The sequence below is a fragment of the Mustelus asterias genome, chromosome 9 (genome assembly GCF_964213995.1).
Source record: "Mustelus asterias chromosome 9, sMusAst1.hap1.1, whole genome shotgun sequence".
In the NCBI taxonomy this organism is placed as follows: domain Eukaryota; kingdom Metazoa; phylum Chordata; class Chondrichthyes; order Carcharhiniformes; family Triakidae; genus Mustelus; species Mustelus asterias.
In genome coordinates, this window is record NC_135809.1 from 89,822,211 (window position 1) to 89,842,331 (window position 20,121).

General features: G+C 43.7%; 1 protein-coding gene across 2 annotated transcripts in view; it reads left to right on the top strand.

Moving 5' to 3' along the window:
- The window catches only part of LOC144499161 (anoctamin-9-like), a 133,477-nt gene that overhangs the window by 96,387 nt on the left and 16,969 nt on the right, over positions 1-20,121 (top strand). For both annotated transcript variants that reach the window (XM_078221243.1, XM_078221242.1), the window contains 5 exons: positions 1,282-1,434; positions 2,892-3,039; positions 6,259-6,375; positions 14,591-14,684; positions 14,900-15,012. In XM_078221243.1, the coding sequence (XP_078077369.1) occupies positions 1,282-1,434; positions 2,892-3,039; positions 6,259-6,375; positions 14,591-14,684; positions 14,900-15,012 (625 nt within the window). The remainder of the gene's footprint in view (positions 1-1,281; positions 1,435-2,891; positions 3,040-6,258; positions 6,376-14,590; positions 14,685-14,899; positions 15,013-20,121) is intronic.

Consider the following 20,121-nt stretch of genomic DNA (forward strand, 5'->3'; position numbering starts at 1 on the left):
TTAGGGCTTTATTAATCCTCTCCCCAAATTGTAGTCTAGAACTCAGTAGTTTACTCAGAATATTCCTCTCAACTGGATTTTTAAAATTTTACTGACTTATAAAAATGTTATGACTCTCTGAATTGTTTTACCGATATTCTCAAGAAACATGGATTGGCATGATGTACATGAAGAAAAACATTAATGCAAAGTGTGTTTGTGCATGTACAATATAAGGATATAGATTTACTTAAATGGCAGATGCTATGGTGGGGCTTGGGGAAGGCGGGAGGGTGGCGGGGGGGTGGGGGGGAGGGGGGGGAGGAAGCAAATTACATGAGAATAACATTTGAAGAAGGAATGAGCTTTTTTCCCAATTGGATCCTGAGAAGACTGGCTTTTGTTGGATATAGTTTCACAGTAATTGTTAACCCCATGGTAACTCTTCTAAATGAGAAAAAAAAAGGCAGCAAAAACAAATATTGGGGGAATGTAAAAAGATCCGAAAAATAAAGTTGAAGGGAGCGAAACAAACAGACCACTGAGCTTACATGTGAACTGTGGTTATCACATACTTAACAAAAGAAGTCGAAGCAGTTGAAATGACTGTGCGGTGATAACAAGAATAATTCCAGATTTTAGATCACTGAATTTTGAACAAAAATGGAGGAAACAGAATCTTTCTCATTCAAAAAAGACAGCAAGACCATGATTCATGTTTCTAAAAGAATCTGGAAACTGATGTGTGGATGTGGAAATAATTTGTGCAACGTTAGAATTGGAGAATTAGAGGACATAATTCTGAATTAGAATGGGCACAAGTTAAACTTAATATTATCAAAAACATACTGGCATCCAATGTACTAGATGTTTACTGTTGAAAGATTCAAGAGGTGATTGAATCAATTTTTGATATAACAGAGCAGAGAAATATAGGTATGGGGCTATTGAAGGCATAATGGAAGTGCCAGAGCTTTGATTATGATCGCCATCCAATGATTGTGCTAGAAAGTTGGTGTTAAGCAACACCAGGATTAAACTTGATTGTGATGCCCTTATTATAGAACAGCTTACAATAAGTTGATGCATGGAAAATGGACATTTCAATGAGGTATTGGAGAGTTTTGAGTTCCCATGGAACTGTACTACACCAATGTTCTGGAGAGTTGGTTATAAAAATTGAGGCCATATTTGAAAATTCAAAAATCAACTGAAAATTCAAGTTCAATGTTTCTTCACTCAGTGCAGGCATTTATTCCAGTAGTTGCTGTACTTATGTTATTAATATCTTTTCCTTTTCAGCCATTCAGTATGGTTTCACCACAATATTCGTTGCAGCCTTTCCACTGGCTCCATTACTTGCATTACTGAATAATGCATTTGAAATTCGACTGGATGCAAGAAAGATGCTTGTACTTCAGAGGCGGCCAATACCACGAAAAGCAAAAGATATTGGTAAGGTTCCAACCAACAATTTTTGTTTTGCTGCATGGAACTGAGGGATATAGCTTGTGTGTAGCCGTAATGATTATAACATTCCAATAAAAAAAGTTTGAGATGAAAAGTATGAGTGAACAATGTGATTTATTATCAGCGATGCAAATTGCCCTCCTTACTTGTGATCAGATGCTTGAGTTAATTTCACTACCACCCCCTCTGAATGGCCTAAATGTCTAATGAACCAATGGCAGATCTAAGGTGTGAAGAGTGCAGTTCCAAGGAGCAGTGCCACTGCTTCCTTAATGTCTCCTTGCACATACTTTAAATTGGTATTTCTGGGATTTATATCAGAAGTCATAGCCAACATTAAATATGTCTGCTCAAATATTGTCTAGCATATTCGTATTAGTTTCCACAATATCCTTTGTTGCATGTTATTGCCATATCAGATCCTTTATTCTTCTTATCAACATGTATAACTTCCTATTTTCAGACATTATATTCCATCTGCCAAGTTTTTTCCCATTCATTTAATCCATCTATATACCTCTGTAGACTCTGTCATCCTCACCGCTTGCCTTTCCACCTATTGTGGTGTCATCCGCAAACTTGGAATAGTACTTTCACTTCCCTCATCTAAGTCATTAATATAAATCGTAAATAATTGCAGCCCCAGCACTGAATCTTGTGGCACTCCACTAGTTACAGGTTGCCATCCTGACCCTCTTATCCCAACTATCCATCTTCTATCAGTTAGCCAATCCTCTAACTCTACAACTTTGCACCTTCTCCCCAAGTTTGCTTGGGTTTCTTACGGGTGCTCAGTTTTCTCCCACAGTCCAAAGATGTGCAGGTTAGATGGATTGGCTATGCTAAATTGCCCCTTAATGTCCAAAGATGTGTAGATTAGGTGGATTAGCCATGGTAAATGTGCCGGGTTACAGGGATTGGGGGGGAGGGGGGGGGGGTCCTAGGTAAGATGTTCTTTCAGAGAGTTGGTGCAGGCTCGATGGGCCAAATGGTCTCCTTCTGCACTGTAGGGATTCTATGGTTGTAACCATGCCAATATACTACCTCCAACACCATGGGCTCTTATCTTATTAAGTAGCCTTAAGTGAGGTGCCTTAAGCGAATGCTTTTTGGAAATCCAAGTATATTACATCTATTGTTCCTCTTTATCTATCCTGCTCATTACCATCTCAAAGAATTCAAATGAATTTGTTAGACATGATTTCCCCTTCATGAAGCCATGCTGACTCTGCTTGTTTACATTATGTATTTCTAAATGCTTGCTATTACATCCTTCAGAATCCAGTTTGGAAAACTCTAAGTTACAAATGTAATACAGCTCTTTACAATTTCCTGATCCTAGTTTAAACCATTGCCCTAATTTAGAGGGATAATAAACTTTAGTACTCACCAAGCACCTAATTGAGCCTGCGGTAACAAACATTGGTGTGTCTGTGTTCCAGGGATATGGGTACGGTTGTTGGAGGTAGTCGGCGTGATGGCTGTCATTGGTAATGGATTGGTGATCTCAATCACTTCAGATTTCATTCCTCGATTGGTTTACAAGTATGGATATGGACCATGTGCAGGTGGAAACAGTTCAAATGAAGAGTGAGTATGAAACATGAATTACAAAATCTTTGTGCTGTATGTTGTGACCTATGTGTCTATCAGTTGTAAAGAATCATAGAGTCCCTACAGTGCAGAAGGAGGCCATTCAGCCCATTGAGTCTGTACTAACCACAATCCCACCCAGGCCTATCCCTGTAACCCCACGTATTTGCCCTGCTAATCCCCCTGACACTAAAGGGGCAATTTATCATGGCCAATCAACCTAACCCACACATCTTTGGACTGTGGGAGGAAACTGCAGCATCCAGAGGAAACCCATGCAGACACGAAGAGAATGCGCAAACTCCACACAGACAGTGACCCAAGCCGGGAATTGAACCCAGGTCCCTGGTGCTGTGAGGCAGCAGTGCTAACCGCTGTGCCACCGTGCACAGAAAGAGGACATATTTATATACCAGTATTGAGGCTTTATGTTAAAAATACAATCTCAGTAAATACACATATTATGGATGATTTTATGAGCCTGCCCTACGATTCAAAATCCAATATCTGATTGTCTAAATACACACATGACCATCTACCCAGCAATGTGGAAAAGTGACCTAGTACGTCTTGCAAACAAGAAACAGGACAAATCCAGCCAGTTACCACCCCATCGGTCTACTCTCGATGGCCAGTAAGGTGACGGAAGGAGCCATTAACAGCACTATCAAGCGCCACTTACTCAGCAATAACCTGCTCAGCGACGCCCAATTTGAATTCCGCTGAATCATTCAGTTTTTGACCTCATTAGAGCCTTGGTTCAAATATGGACAAAAGAGCTGAACTCCAGAGGTGACACGAGAGCCTTGACACCAAGGCAGCTTTTAACCAAGTATGGCAGCAAGGAGCCGTAGCAAATCTGCAAATCTGGAATCAATGGGAATCGGGGTTGCGGGGTGTGGGTGGAGTCATACCTGGCACAAAGGAAGATAGTTGTGGTGTTTGGCGATCAATCATCTTAGCTCCAGGACATCACTGCAGGAGTTCCTTGGGGTAGTCATGGTAGGATGGAGGGTTATAGGTGGGCCTAAAAGGTAGGGATATGTTCGGCACAACTTGTGGGGCCGAAGGGCCTGTTTTGTGCTGTAGTTTTTCTATCTTTCTATGTTTCTAGTGTCCTCGGCCCAGCCATCTTCAACTGGTTCATTAATGACTGTCCTTGCAACATAAGTTCAGAAGTGGGGATGTTCGCTGATGACTGCACAATGTTCAACACCATTCGTGACTCCTCAGATACTGAAGTAGTCCATGTCCAAATGCAAGAAGTCCTGGACAATATCCAGGCTTGGGCTGTCAAGTGTCAAGTACCATTTGCAAGTGCCAGGCAATAACCATCTCCAACAAGAGATGATCTAACCATCACCCCTTGACATTCAATGGCATTACCATCATTAAATCCTCCACTACCAACAAGCTGGAGGGTCACCATTGACCAGAACCTGAATTGGACTAGTCATATGAATACTGTGGCTATATGAGCAGGTCAGAGGCTAGGAATTCTGCAGCAAGTGACTCATCTCCTGACTCCCAAAGCCTGTGCACCATCTGCAAGGCACAAGTCGGGACTGTGATGTAATACTCCCTACTTGCCTGGGTGAGTGCCGCTCCAACAACACTCAAGAAGCTCGACACCATCCAGGACAAAGCAGCCCACTTGAGTGGTACCCTTTCCACAAACATTCATTCCCTCCATCCACCAGAGACGAACAGCAGCAGCAATGTGTACCATCTACAGGATGCAGTGCAGGAACTCACCAAAGCTCCTTTCCAAACCCACAGCTGTTAGCATCTAGAAGGCCAAGAGCAGCTGATACCTGAGAACACTGCCACCTGGAGGTTCCCCTCCAAGTCATTCACTATCCTGATTTGGAAATATATCGCTGTACCTTCACTGTCACTGGAAATCCTGGAACACATTCCCTAACAGCACAATGTCTGTACCTATACCTCAGTGTCTGCAGCAGTTCAAGAAGGCAGTTCACAAGCACCTTCTCAAGGGCAACTAGGGATGGGCAATAAATCATGGCCTAGCCAGTGGCATCCACAGATGAATTCAAAAAATTACAGTTGTTGATACTGAAAATGCATTCGCCCTTTTCGGAGACCTTGTTAGAAACTGATTACTCCCACTGAATTGGATAGACAGTGGCAAATAGAAAATGGGACAGTTTTTATGGACTGTCCTCCTGAAAGTTCTAAGCTCTCTATGAAATATGGGTACATGGGGAGCGAGTGTGAGCCCACACTCATCATCCTTGCGAATGCCGGCAGAGGCTCAAGATCCAGAAGTCGCAGTTCTCACCAATGAAATCATGATCTTGGATCTACCCTACCTCTTGCCGGAACGTTAAGGGAGTAAACCCTGCTTTATATTAATTTCAATACATTTCAATCACATTAACTCATTCCCTTGCTACATATTGACACCCACCACCATCCCCCCACCCCCACCCCGCCCCCCACACCATATGTTGAAACCTCACCAATGTGACATCACACCAGCGCGGTTTACAACTGTTCACCTGGACATCAACCAGTCATGGGGGTCTCCCTGGGGCATAAAGGTGAGTATATCCCCAGGGAAAGAGGGACATGGCCAGGCACTGACACTAGTGTGCAGTGCCAACCCATGCCATGGGACAGGCCACAGTATGAGCGTCATGGATGAGGCAGGTGGGAGAATTCATTTGCATGTGGTGGTGGCCGGGAGCAGATGGAAGAGCAGGAGTTGATGGTGGGTTTTGGGTGGGGTGGATGCCGACTCCGACTGTGGGGCAGGGGCCAATGATCGGGGTGGGGTTAGGGGTCATGATTGGGGGGGGGCACAGAGAAATGCTGACTCCAATTGAGGGTAGGGAGGGGAGCTCCTGAGACCACCGCGGAGTGATGGGGTACAGGTTTATTGCTGTTCTGCTTTGGGCACCCTTTAAAGATGGCGCCCCTATTTGTGTGCAACCAGGTTTTGCCAGCATGTTGAGGCCTTACCACCCCCCTGCCCCTCCTCACTGCATGGAGAGAAACATGCTGGTTTTTTCGCTAGAAACAATTCTGCCATTTTTTTGGTAAGATTCCCCTATCATTTATATGCATCAAAAGGTCACAGATCTCTGGGATGAAAATGTCCATGTGAATTTGTACTACACTGATACTCCACACTGTCCATTTCTGTGTGCTTTTATTTCTGAATGTACCTTTGACCATTTGTTTACCTTGCAGTTGTTTGATGGGATACGTTAATAGTAGCCTCGCTGTGTTCTATGTGAAAGATTTTCAGCTTACGGAACCGAAGGACAATGGGTCAAAGTCACTGGGATTCCAAGTAACCTACTGCAGGTATAATATTGTCAAGCCTTTATATCCCTGTCTATACTGTTACGGACAAGAGGAGGGGTTTAATTAAAAAGCCCTGATTTCTCCTCTCACCACCTGAGCGTAAAAAGAAAGATGGTTTTGATTTTAATTTTCCTTCTTTATAGTTGGTGGGGTATTTTCCCAATGCCTCAGTTTTGGTGTGATCCAATTCTCTATTAATAACCCCACATCAAACAAATTCACATGGTTAATTTATTTGCACTGCCTCAAATCTAAGCGGGGCATGATGTGGCCTCCTTTTCATTCATATGATAAAGATAGGATAGAGAACAGAAAGAGATATACAGGACAAAGACTACAGACAAAAGAAAATAATTATTGTTTCACTGGAGTCCAGAGTTCAAAATCGAAAGTTTACTGGTGTGTCACTTCATGTAGTTTAGCTGGCTGAAGCTGATTAATCCAATTTCCCATAGCGATGACTTCCACAATGGGAGAGGCATGTAGAGATGAATTAGTCTTGTGGGCGCTGGTACAGAAGTTCAGAAGTTCCACTAGAAAACAGTGCAGGTGGGGAGATATTCAAAAATTCAGACAGAGCCCTCTTCTGCTGCTGCTTGCTCGATGGAAAATGGCAGTCTGCCATTTTTCAGCTCCACAAGAAAAGGTTCTGGCATTTTTGGGGGTTCTCATGCGACATGACTCCTATTTCTCCACCTTAGTTTGAACATAGAATTGATATTCCTGATCTGGATTCTTAACATGGTTAATGTTTAAACCATTAATAAATTCAACAGAGGTTTCTGGGGTCCTTCTGTCCTTGGACAATGTACATGTGGTAATGTAAAGGTCCTTGTACAAGCCCTGGGCTGCTGTCACAGGGACATTATTACCTTTAAAAGATGATGAGGATGTTGCTCAAATTTGTTCTGTTTGAGTGATAGCCCGTCATGGCTTCTGTCAGTTTAAAGTCTTTGTCCAGTTTAAAAAAATAATAATTTTATAGGTTAGTCAGAATGATATATACATTCACAAAATATAAAAATATCGGGGGCGATCTTATAAAAAAATTTCTAAGTGCTGAACAAGCGTGAAAAGGGGAGAGAACCATGCCCATTTTATGGGTGAGCTCCCAGACACTATCTTGTGGCATTTAGAAAAAAAAGGCAAAATGTGATTCTTCCAGTAGGGGGAGGAGTTGGAGCCTATTCACGTTAGGAAGCCGGCTGATGAGCTATTGCGCATGCGGCCCAATCTCCCAGTGCACTGTGTACAAGTGTACTGGGAGATCTGTCACTCCCCCACAACCTGGACATGGCCTTCCGATCACCGCCGTGGCCGATCGTTGGCCCCGGGGAACACTATTTATTTGCAAGTTTCACTCGCTTCACTTTCCAACTCCTACTGCCCTCCCAGGGCGGTCCCCAGCAGATCTCCAGACACCCTTGGTCACATGACCCAGTCCCTTAAAGGGGCAATGCTCCCAACATACATAACACTTCTTTCCCTTAAACAACAATCCCCCATAACAGCAACAGTATCTAACTTATTTACATAAAATTAGTAACAACAATTGCAAACATTTTTTTTACAGAATTTACCCGATGCAATGTGATGGAAACACAGTATTATTTACATAATGATCATATTTTCTTTTGTTTTCTCATCCGTACATCCATCACCTGGACATTAATCAGTTTCAGGTACCATGAAATTTCAAAAGATTACGATCAGTTTGACTTATTGATAAAAGAGAATTTTTGGTTTCTGTATTATAGCAACTTCGATCATTATATTACAATAGTCGATATCAGAATTTTAAATATGAATGCTATGAAAATGTCTACTTCCTTCCAATAAGTACACATTAAGTAAGGATCAATCTGTCTTAGGGATGACGGTCCCGTAAAGGTTGCCGCCTTGGAGCTGGAACTGTCTTTTGGTTCATCTCTGGCGATTGTGGTCTCGGTGAAACCCTAATCTGTGAACCCTCTTCCCGCACAGCGTCGGTTGTCAGTGTTAGCCAGCCAGTTTCCTCATTAGAAGGAATGGCTATGTGTCCCATGCCTCCCTCTCTTGGTACCCCCACTGATGCCTTTCGGAACACCTCTGAAGTTCTTGATGACACTCTGACCCCTTGACGTGGGGCCACAAGCAGTGGGTCCGCATACTGTTGCCAAACCAACTTGTCCCGAGTTTTCACCGTATAGGACAATGGCCCTGTCTTGGCCACAATCGCAGCCAGAACCCACTTTTCGCCCGATGAGTAGCTCCTGACAAGTACCAACTCACCCTTTTGGAATGCTCTCATCTTGATATGCTCGGCCTGACGGGCTATCTGCACCTCATGGTTCCTCTCCACCACTCTTTTTGTCTCATCTCAACCAGCCACAGTAGGTCAAACATTGTATCCAACTGTCTCCCAAACATCAAAGCCGCTGGGGTGTATTTCGTTGTTGCATGGGGAGTGTTCCTGTACACATTTAAGAACTTGTTTAATCTTTGCTTCAGTGACCCCACCCCCCATGAAGCTCCAGGAAAAGTTTAATAGACTGTACAAAAATACTCTGCTAAGCCATTCATTTCTGGGTGGTAGAGCATAGACTATACAAGACGAATTCCATGCAGTTCCATGTACTCCGCAAAGTCCCGCTATACGAACTGCCGTCTGCTGTCACTCACAGGTGTTGACTCTTGCGGGTCATTTCTGTGGTCGTCGACTTCATACATATCATTTCTGGCCACTTTTGAGTGTGCGTCGATGGCCACCAGTAGTATATGGCCTTTCACCGGCCTTGCAAAATCTACGTGGACACATTCCCAAGGCTCCTTAGGCCATTCCCATGGGTGCAATGATGACGTGGTTGGTGCCTCACAAATTTTGGAACACGATACGCATGAGCCCGCTTTCTCCTCAATGCTCACATCCACTTTTGGCCACCATACATAACTGCAGGCCATCTCTTTCATTTGCACCATGCCTGGGTGCCCTTGGTGCAGTTGCTTCAGCATCTTTCTCCTCATAGAAGGGGGAATGATAACCCGCATAGCAAACAACCATTCTTTATTGACAGTTCCTTCTGAAGGCTTAAATATGGCTTCAGTTCCAGATTCTTCTGTCAGCTTATTTTTCCCTTCCAGACGAGGTCTACCACCTGACTAAGTATGGGATCCTTCCATGTGGTGTTTTTCACCTGAGCAGCTGGAATTCGTACCTTATCATCTTATGAAAAGTATATGATTTTGATAATCTCGTCCAGGGTCTCTTTATTACAAGGCAACGACAGCCTGGATAAAGCATCTGCGTATGCATGTTGGTTTGACTGGCGGTAACGAATCTCATACAGGTGGCCAGACAATATCAACGCCCACCGCTGCAACCGAGTTGCGGCTATAGATGGAATCCCTAAGTGAGGTCCCAAAATCGTAGTCAGCGGTCTGTGGTCCGTCAGTAAGACAAACAGCCTGCCATATAGATAGTGATGAAATTTGGTAACACCAAAAATGATGCCTAGTGCTTCCTTCTCTATTTGCACATAATTTTCTTCTGCTTTAGAAAATGACCTAGATGCAAGTGCAATGGGCCTGTTTTCCTCGTTTATCATCACATGGGATAGCATTGCTCTCACTGCTCTCACGCCATACGGCGAGACATCACAGGCCAGCTGAAGAGGCAGTCTGGGACTAAAATGAAGTAAGATCCCAGAGTCCTTCAATGCCTTCTTCGTTGCCCGGTAAGCCTTATCACACTCCGACGCCCACTTTCATGCCTGTCCCTTCATTAATAACCGATGCAGTGGTTTCAATACTGTTACCAAGTCAGGCACAAATTTGCCATATTAGTTTATGAGTCCCAGGAAGGATCTCAACTGGGACACGTTTTCCAATCTCGGTGCCTCCATTATGGTCCTCAGCGTCTTCGGTGCTTTATGTATTCCTTCCCTGTCAATAACATGCCCTAAATATTAACAGAGTTCCTGAAAAACTCACATTTCTCCTTCTTAATCTGCAGCCCATATTCCTGTAGTTCCTTCACCATCTTTTCTAAGTATTGTAAGTGTTCCTCATCTGTGGAACCCATTACCAGAAAGTTGTCCAGGTAACATTGGACTCCCAGGAGATTGCTCAATACTTGGTCCATGGCTCTTTGAAATATGGCTGGGGCTGACGTGATCCCAAAAGACAGTTGTTTGTAACAGAACAACCCTTCTTGGGTAATGATGGTTAGTGGCACCCCCACTTGTAGAGAGGCTTGGGAGAGATCCATTTTGGTAAATTTCTGACCTCCAGCAAAGCCATTAAACAGGTTTTTGATAAGTGGCAATGGATACTACTCCGCACATAGCCCAGGGTTCACCATGACTTTAAAATCCCTGCATAGCCTCACTGAGCTATTGGTCTTCATGACAGGAACAATGGATGTGGCCCACTCATTTGTGGCCACTGGTTCCAATACCCCCAAACCTATTAATCTCTCAAGATCGGCCTCCACCTTGGGTTTGATGTGTACGTCACTGGATATGCCTTCATGCTCTTTGGGCATGCATCTGGCTTCAGCTGTAGGCTCACTTTCACTCATTTCATCTTGGCAAGGGTTACACTGAACACATCGTTCAGGCTTGAATCAGACTCCGTTAATCTGTTCACCACCTCCCAGTTCAATTTCAATTGTTTCAGCCAGGATTATCCAAACAGCATGGGGTAGTCACCTTTTACCAAATACAAAAAGTAACTCCATGCACTGGGTCCTCAGCTGTACCTTGGCTGAGACATCGCCCTTAAGAGGGAGCAGCTGTTCCATGTATGTCCTCAGTGATGTTCGCTGGCTTCAGGGGTAGATGACTCAACTTTTCCTTATATATTGATTCTGGGGTCAATGACACTACCACCCCTGTGTCTACCTTCATCTTCACTAGTTCCCTTTCACTTTCTGCATCGCCCAGAACCCATCTGCTTCACCCCCACAAAGACAAAATGTTTAGTTTAAACTGCATCTTCTCAGTCTTCTCTGTTTCATTTGATAACCCATGGACTCCTTGTCCTCGTCTACACTGGCCACTTGCCACTTGTTCCTTGGTCTTGACCCCAATCGCTTTGACTTCACACTGTCCTGGGGCACTGGTGCTCTGCATTTTCAGGCAATGTGGCCCATTTTCCGACAGTTCCAGCACTGAAATCCCCTCGTCCAGCAACTGAGCTCTGTGTGATCCACCCGGCCACAATGGCAGCATTCCTCGCCCCGTGGCTGACTCTTTGGTGCCAACTTGTGCATCCTCACACTAGCACCTAAATGCGCTGCCTCACTGTGGCCTGTTCCATTGAGATCATAATTTCAAGAACCTTCTTAAACTTCAGTTGCGGCACTGCCAGCAATCTTCCCTGAATTGCTTCCTGTTGGAGGCCACACACAAGCCGGTCCCGCACTGCTCCCTGAAAGAAAGTCCCAAATTTGCAATGCTCAGCGAGGCTTTTGAGGGTAGCCACAAATTTGGTGATGGTCTCACCCTCCAACTGGTCTCGCTTAAAAAAATGGAAATGCTCCATGATTATCATTGGTTTTTGTGTGAAATGCCCCTCCAATACAGCACACAACTCCTGGAAAGACTTTTCAGCCGGTCTCTCTGGCTGCAGTAAGTTCCTCAAAATGCCGAATGTCTTGCTTCTAACCATGCTAAGAAAGACTAGCACGATGAGGGCATCCACCACCCTATTTGCTGTCAAAAATATACTAAACCGCTCGATGTTGGTCATCCGTGATCGATTTCCTCGCTGAACATGCCTATCATGCCAAATATTCCTGCCATTTTTCCTTTCTGCCGGCATGGGTTTTCCTGCCCCTGAACTAGGCCCAAAGCCTCTTGCCTGCGCTAGATCCTGCACTCCTTTCTCCTCAAGTGCTCGGTACTCGTGGTCGCCCGATGACTGAATGTCCTCCGACCGTCCCACAACCACCAATTCCAGTGACAACCATGGGGACAAAACTTTGCAACTGCTGATGGCATTTGAGTCCGTTCAACGCTGCTTCCCACACCGCCCCCACCTCCACGCCCCAGGTCCCACCTGTCCTCTGAGGGCGTTTTTATTTTTCATTGCACTGTGGATCTTGGCAGGTGGTCCGCGATGAAAGTCCTGATCCTTCACCCTACGAACCGCCTGTCATTCCAACGTTTGTCACCAGAGTTTTGTATTTAGCTACTAGGGACGTAGCCCAAGAACTGACTCCATAGACAGACATCGGGGAACACATATTTGCAAGTCTTACTCGCTCCACTCTCCAGTTTCTGCTACCCTCCCAGGGCGATCCCCAGCAGATCTCCAGACACCTAGGATCACATGACCCATTCCCTTAAAAGGGTTATGTCCCAACATACATAACACCTTCCAGTTACCTTGCTCAATACCTCTTGCAGTTGTGAGGTTGAGCAAAGTGTTAAGAGTTGAGTGTGGAGTGCACACAGCAAAATCTGTTTTAACTCAATGTTTACACATTCACACTTTGCAACAAGTAAATGGATAATTATCAGAAACAAGAACAGTTGTTGAGCTGAAAACATTTCCGCTGGGGAATCTAGGATTAGAGGGTATAGCTTAAAAATTAGAGCCAGATTTTTCAGGAATAAAATCAGGAAACACAAAACACAAAAGATGGTAGAATTTTGGGATTCTCTTCCCTAAATGTCAACTGATGCTTGATTAATTGTTAATTTTAAATCTGAAATTGTTAATTTTAAATCTAATATTTTGTTAATAAAAGATACTAAGATATGAAACAATGGCAGTTATGTGGCGTTAGGTCACAGATCATCAATTATCTCAAGGAGCTAAATGACCTATTCCTGATCCTAGGTCCCTATGTCTCAAATCAGTTACGTTCCTGGTTAATGTGGTTTGGCTTCATAGTGGACATCGTTTTTAAAACTGAATAGGAGAAACTAATCTATAACTGTTCAATCCATGAGTATCTTGTTAGATAAATGAATGTACTTTGGCCAAATTCATAGAAGATAAACTAGAATTTTGATGAAAGATCAGCCCTGAAATGTCAACTATTTCTCTCTGCATGGATACTGTTAGACTTGCTGACTATTTCAAGAATTTCCTGTTTAAATCTGATACTGAACTAGAAGTTGTAGAAACCAAGAAATTACAAAAAAAGAAACTTTTGAGCATTTATGGAGCTTTGAAAAGGACCATTACACTAATTTATTCTCCGAGAACTGAGTTTTGAGGAAAAACCTGGACTATGTAATCTTGAAAGAAGCTTAATGAGAGGGATTTTTTGTTGTTTGAATGTGATGTTGGTCTTTCCTTGTTGACATGAGAGGATAGTGGGGACGATCTTACCAGAATTTGGCAAAGTGTCAATTCTGGTGAGAAACTGGAGTGAAATTGTCCAGTTTCATTGGTCTCCTCTCTCCAGATCTTGACACTTTAACATCTAAAAAAAAGTGGGCAGGGTTTGTGCTGTCATTCTGGCAGGCCAGGGATTCTTAGAGCTGAGAACCGGCTCCACAAATAAGAATGAATCCCCTCCCCACCAAGGAAGTATCTCAGCCCTATCCCCCCTACCCCTCACTGACATCCCCATCCCCTCACCCCGCACCCCCTCTGCCCAACATCCCCATCCTCTTCGCCCACCTCCCCATCACCCCAAGCATCCCAGCCCCTCCCCCTTGATCATCCACCACATGCCCATCCACCCCCATCATCCCTCACATTCCCATCCACCCCGTTAACCTCGATGATTTGTTGCAGTGCATTCTTAAGACTGCAGACTAATTCTTCAGATGAACATTATTTAAGATAATACACGTAAAAACAGATATTAGTCCAGAATCACTTTATGCTGACTTGTTGGGGGGAGGGTTACAATATCTGCCAACTTCTAATATGGCCATTGGTGTGGGAGGGGTCAGTGTTGGGAACTCTACAGTGGAGCATTTCGACAATTTCAGCCCTCAGTTTAGACCCAGCATAGGGTTGGCACAGATATATCTGATGAGCAACCCAATAGTGCTGTTAACCTCTTAGGAGGCCCAAGTTCAGCCTGTAGACCAACATTTTATGAGTTTTTAATCCAAGGGCTGACATGAGAGAATGACAGGTGCAATCTCAGTACATTTGGCAAGATCCTGACCAATTGGTTTTCTGGACTAGTGCTTCTCAGTACATTTATTTGGCACTGCTAATTGATTCAGCTCAAGTTTTGATTGCTTATACTATGCCTCCTTCTCAGGTATCGTGATTACAGAAATGTTCATGACAATGAGTATACAGTCCAGTTCTGGCATATATTTGCTGCTCGTTTGGCCTTTCTGGTCTTATTTGAGGTAAATAGGCTTTCTTCTCCGTATTGTTACACAGTAATAAATTTGAGAAACCTCTAGATCATGTGGTGCTTATTACACAGTAATAAATGCTGGTGCTTTGCTTGAGATAAATACAGTTTGAGGATTTATATGTTATTAAATATCAACATTACTGAAGTGTGATAGCTTACTGTACAAGAACAAAAATCAAACAACTGTTTTTATTTCTGTTTTAGAATGTTGTTGTTTCCATCAAGTACATTGTAGCTTGGTTTGTTCCTGATGTGCCAGTCTCAGTGAGAAACAAGAATCTTAACAAAACACTTGAACGACTAAAGATGGAACTGAAGTAAGTTTGTGTTACACTGATAGTCACTATGAATCCAAATGGGTTTTGTTAGAGACAGTGTAAAACTTTAAAGTTTAATTTGTATTTATATTTATATGTGGAGGAAAGTGAAATATGGTTTTAGATTTTTTTTGAGAGCATGGCGTCAGGAAGTCTGGAGGATCTCCAAATGAAAAGGTTAGATTTTCTGAATTTGTTTGTATACATACAGTTTTAATGAGGTTTTACAACCATTGAGGTGAAGAGATGGGTCAAAAAGGAATTGGAGGCTTAGTGAATTTGAAAAAGAAACACATGGTAGAAAAAATTATGCTGTTGCCTAGTGACAGTGAGACACAGAGAGATGGAAATTAAGTTCAGAATGTCTTTGTATGTCAGAGATTGAAGACAGCAGTTATAAGGAAACTGGTTTTTGCTCCGCAATTTAAATAGTAATGAGTTTAGCGTTTGATTTTTGGGTGAGATACCATTTAGGGAGAAAGCTAGTGAATGCTCAGAAATCAGCTGGAATAAAACTGTTTGCAACAGAACCAGCCTAAGCAACAGGTCTTGGTGTTAAAAAGTGGTATATCTTCACTGGGCTTTTGTCTCTGCAAGGTATTGCTCAGATAAGGGGAATGGTGTGAGTTTGAATCTTTTTTTGTGTTTATACTGAGATCTTTCCAACCTTTTTTTTGGTGTAATATAATTCATGTTTAATAAATGTTTATTCATGTTAAAAGACAAACAAAATTAGGATCCATCAAGTCAGATTTCAATCTGGCATTTGACTTGTCCAGTTGGGATTGTAACAAAGTGGAGATTCTTGCAGAATTAAAAATCCTTGGATTTAAGTGAGATCTGTGAAGAAATTTGTAAAGAAATTAATATGTAAAGGACTGTGCATAGAAGCAAGATTTGCTTAGAAGTACTTTATACTGTTTGGAACTCAAAAATTGCTTTGACTGTTGTTAAGACTTTTCTGGAAATAGCAAATGCAACTGGATTATTTGAATCCTTGACTAAAGCTACACTAAGAGAATTAACAGATCAATTGAAAGTAGAAATAAAAGCAGGATCTTGTAAAAATTATATGATTGTATTAATTGCCCAGCATTTAGATTTAAAAGAATAGAAACCTGAAAATGGTGTATCAGAGCTAGAGTTAGCAAAAAATCAGTTGCAAATGAAGCAACTTGAAATAGAAAAAGAAAAATAAATGAAATAGTTTGAAATAGAAAGTGACAGAGAAATGCAGAATTTTGAAGTTGAAAAGTAGAAAAACTGAAAAAAAACCTGAATTGGAGGAAAGGGCAAGAGCAAAAGAAACAGAAAAGCAAAAACTTAAGCTTGAGTTTCAAAGAGAGAAAGAAGTCAAACAATACAATTTGGCTGGAGAAAAATCTAGAATAAAGGAAGAAAGATGTCCAAAGATGTGCGTGTTAGGTTGATTGGCCATGGTAAATTGCCCCTTAGTGTCAGGGGGATTAGTTAGGGCAAAATGCATGGGGTTATGGGGATAGGGCCTGGGTGGGATTGTGGTTGGTGCAGGCTCGATGGGCCGAATGGCCTCCTTCTGCACTGTAGGATTCTATGAAGAGTTAGGAGTCCAGAGGAAGACTCTGAATCCACTGAAAATTTTGATTCAAGTAAAAATCTTCATTTAGTACTCAAGTTTACAATGGATGGAGTTGAAAGATATTTCACCTCATTTGAAAAGATAGCTGCAAAGTTTAAGTGGCCAAAGGATGCTTGGTCTTTAATGTTAAAGTGTGTCCTGATAGGCACAGCTATGAGTGTGTATACTGGTCTGTCATAAGAGCAATTTGCGGACTACTGAAGTGCTTTAAAGGGTGATACACAACGGGTGCAATCTTACCATAAAAATGGCAAAGTGATGGTTCCGGCATGAAAAACAGAGTGTTGTATGCCGATGGTGCTGGTGTGCCTTTGGTCCAAATCTTACAGCTTATTAGTATTAGTTTTTATTCCCACGTGTTTTGCTTTGCTCCAGTAGCACATCCCCACTGATTTGCCGTTGCATAATGATTTAACTATTACAAGCAGACGGGAGCTTCATATAAACGACTCCCCAGCACAAATTCCACAATCACTGCAGTGAATGGCAGCCACGTGCTTCACAGATGGGGCCCTCACTAGACTGCATGATGGAGTGGCACAAAGCAAGAAACCCTATACCTATGCTCCAGGAGTTGGCCGTTCCGCAGACCGACCACCCCTGCCTGGGATGCAGTGGCAGCTCTGGTCAGTGCAAGCGCCCTACAGAAGAGGACGGAGCAGTGTTGGAAGAAGATGAATGATCTCCTTCGCTCAGACAGAGTAAATGAACCACACCCAGTCTCCCACTGGACCCCTCCCTCACACCCCAAATCCCTTCATACACTGGTCTCTGCCAACACCAGGTCACCCACTCCCTCCCACAATGACCATGTTCCCTCAGTAGCTGCTATGCTTCACATACTCCAGTGTGTTAGAGCAACCAATGGAAATGAAAGAAACAGGAGGAATATCCTGGATTGTGTCCTGACTCTGTCATGACTAGATCTCGGGCCCATAATATTAAAACAGGAAGAGGAAGAATCTACACAAAAGAGGGATGATGTAGATAATCAGGTTATCTGACACCATTTTCGAAATCTTAAGAAAAAGCTAAAAAGAAGGTTAACATGCTTAGCCCATCTTCTTTAGCAGAAATACCAAAGATTGATCCCCAGTTGAGAGAGCTGTATCAAACATCCTACTCAGAGACAGAATCAGAACCAATACCCGTGTGTTATTATTTAAAAGACAAAGTGCTAATAAGGAAATGGAGAACACCTCAAATACCAGCAGATGGGGAGTGGGCAGTAATACCTCAAGTGGTAGTTCCATCTGAATATCATAACAAAATTGAATGGCTCACAAGATTCCAATGACAGGTCACTTAGGGATTAGGAAATCGCAAGCTAAAATATTCAAACCTTTCTATTGATCAAGCTTAAAGACATGGCTAAATTCTACCAAACATACTAGGTAGTGGGGAAACACCAATCATCAATTAAGCCTGCGCACTTAATTCCGATATGAGCTTTTGAAGAATTCTTGGTGGGGTCTTAATAGATTAAGTAGGATATGGATTACCTAAAGAAATAAATCAGACTAAATTTTATGTTGCAAATATTCAAAGAAATAATGAATAATTTGGGAATCAAAGAAGTTTTCTCTTCAGCTTATCATCCACAATCACAAGGAGTATGAGAAAGATGGAATCAAACTATAAAGACCATGGGGGTGATCTTACCATCTTGCCCCACCGGCCAATGGGTGGGGCGAGCCGGCAAGATTGCGACAGAGCCAAGAAATTAGGTTCGCGCCCGATTTCTTGCCCTCTTACTGGCACCGAGTATCCAGCGAGATTTCAAATAGAATCTAAACATTACAAGTGAAATGCAATTGTCCGAGCTCACTCGTCTCTGTGGCCTCGCCAGTGAAGGTCCTCATCGGAGAGGATCACCTAATCATGTACGGTTCCCATCAACGGTGTCCTGTCATAGTGGCCATGCCGGTGGAACCAGAAACCATTGAGCCTCCCTGCCCCCCCCCCTTCGGAGTGCCAGCCTGACACTGCCAACCTGGTAATGCCCACCAGGCACTCTGACACTGGCAGCCTGGCACAATGGCTGTGTGCCCGCTGGGCACCAGCCAGTGCCTGAGGGGTCAGGGCCTGAGGAGAGCAGGGCCAAATTGGAGGGGGCGGGAGCCTGAAGGGAGCCATCCAATCGGGGCTGGGACCCTGTGCACCCTGGCGATCAGGGTGGGGGCGGGAGGCTGTGTGCTCTGCAACTGCGATCGGTGGGGAGTGGCTGTGTGCTCTGCAACCACGATCAGGGGGGTGAAGGGGGAGGGACGCTGCTAACTCTGCAGCCAGCAATCAGCCGGTTTGTGTGGGGGGAGGGGGAGAATGGCTGCAGAGCCCCGTGGTAGCAGAGTCTGGGGGAATCGGCTGCAGAGGCCAGCGATCGCTGGGGGAAAGCAGTGACAGATCTCGGTGTTCTGTGCTGTTGCCCAAAAGAAAAATTGCAATTCTCTCCTGTTTTCACGCTCCCCATGATTAAAGCCCATAGTCAAGGAAAGTCCTAATGATTGGGATAAAGGAATTCAATTTTTACTAGAGCACCCCCAAAACTAATTGAAGAAAAATGTATAAACACTGTGGGCACGATCGTGCGACCTCATCCTGCCTGACTTTCCCTCAATCGTACCAACTCTGTTTTGCCAGTGAAATGGGTGATTGGGATGTCTGCGCAATATAGTCCCAAGAACTCAGCAGCTGGCTTCTCAGGCGAGCTCTGGCTCTGACCCCCTGCTGGCAAGAATAGCATCCTGGGACTTTTTTTGCACTAAGTGCCATAAGATTGCGACTCGCAGCTTGCCCAAAAAGCCGATATGATTCTCTCCCATTTTTTTGTTCATTCGGAATTTTTTTCGTAAGATCGCGCCCTATACTTTTGACGCATGTGAAATATCTGAGAAAGATTAACCAAAGCATGTGAGTTGGCCAAAGTGTATTTGGAAATTGCTCAAAAAGCAATGAAAGCTACATCAGATAAAAATGTCAAAGGTTGAAATGTTGAGGTTATGTTCGCCATCCATGAGAATGCCGGCGGGGGCTGAAGATCTAAAAGTACTCAACTTTGGATCTTCCCTGACCCTCACCGGCGATGTCCGTAAGTGGCCTGAACCTGATGTGGGGGTCTCCCCAGGGACATAAAAGTAAAGTAAATATAATCCCCAGGGGACAAGGAACATGGCACAGGTTGGTCCACGTCAATTTGACAGTGCCAACCACTGCCAGGAGGCAGGCGCCAGTGGGAGCCTCATTTGGGGTGGGGGTGGGGGGGTGGTGGATTCATGCAGATGTGATTGTGGCCCGGGCGCAGACAGACAAGCAGGGATGCCTCCGATGATCATTTGGGGAGGGCGGTGGAGGGGCCGCTGATCACAAGGCAGGGGGATGGGCACTGATGATCTGGAGGAGCGGGTGTTGATCCACCTGAAGGAACTCTTCAGTTGTAGGCAATAAAATAAAACAAAGCTTACTCCAACTTATAAGTCAAAAGAAAAAGGTTT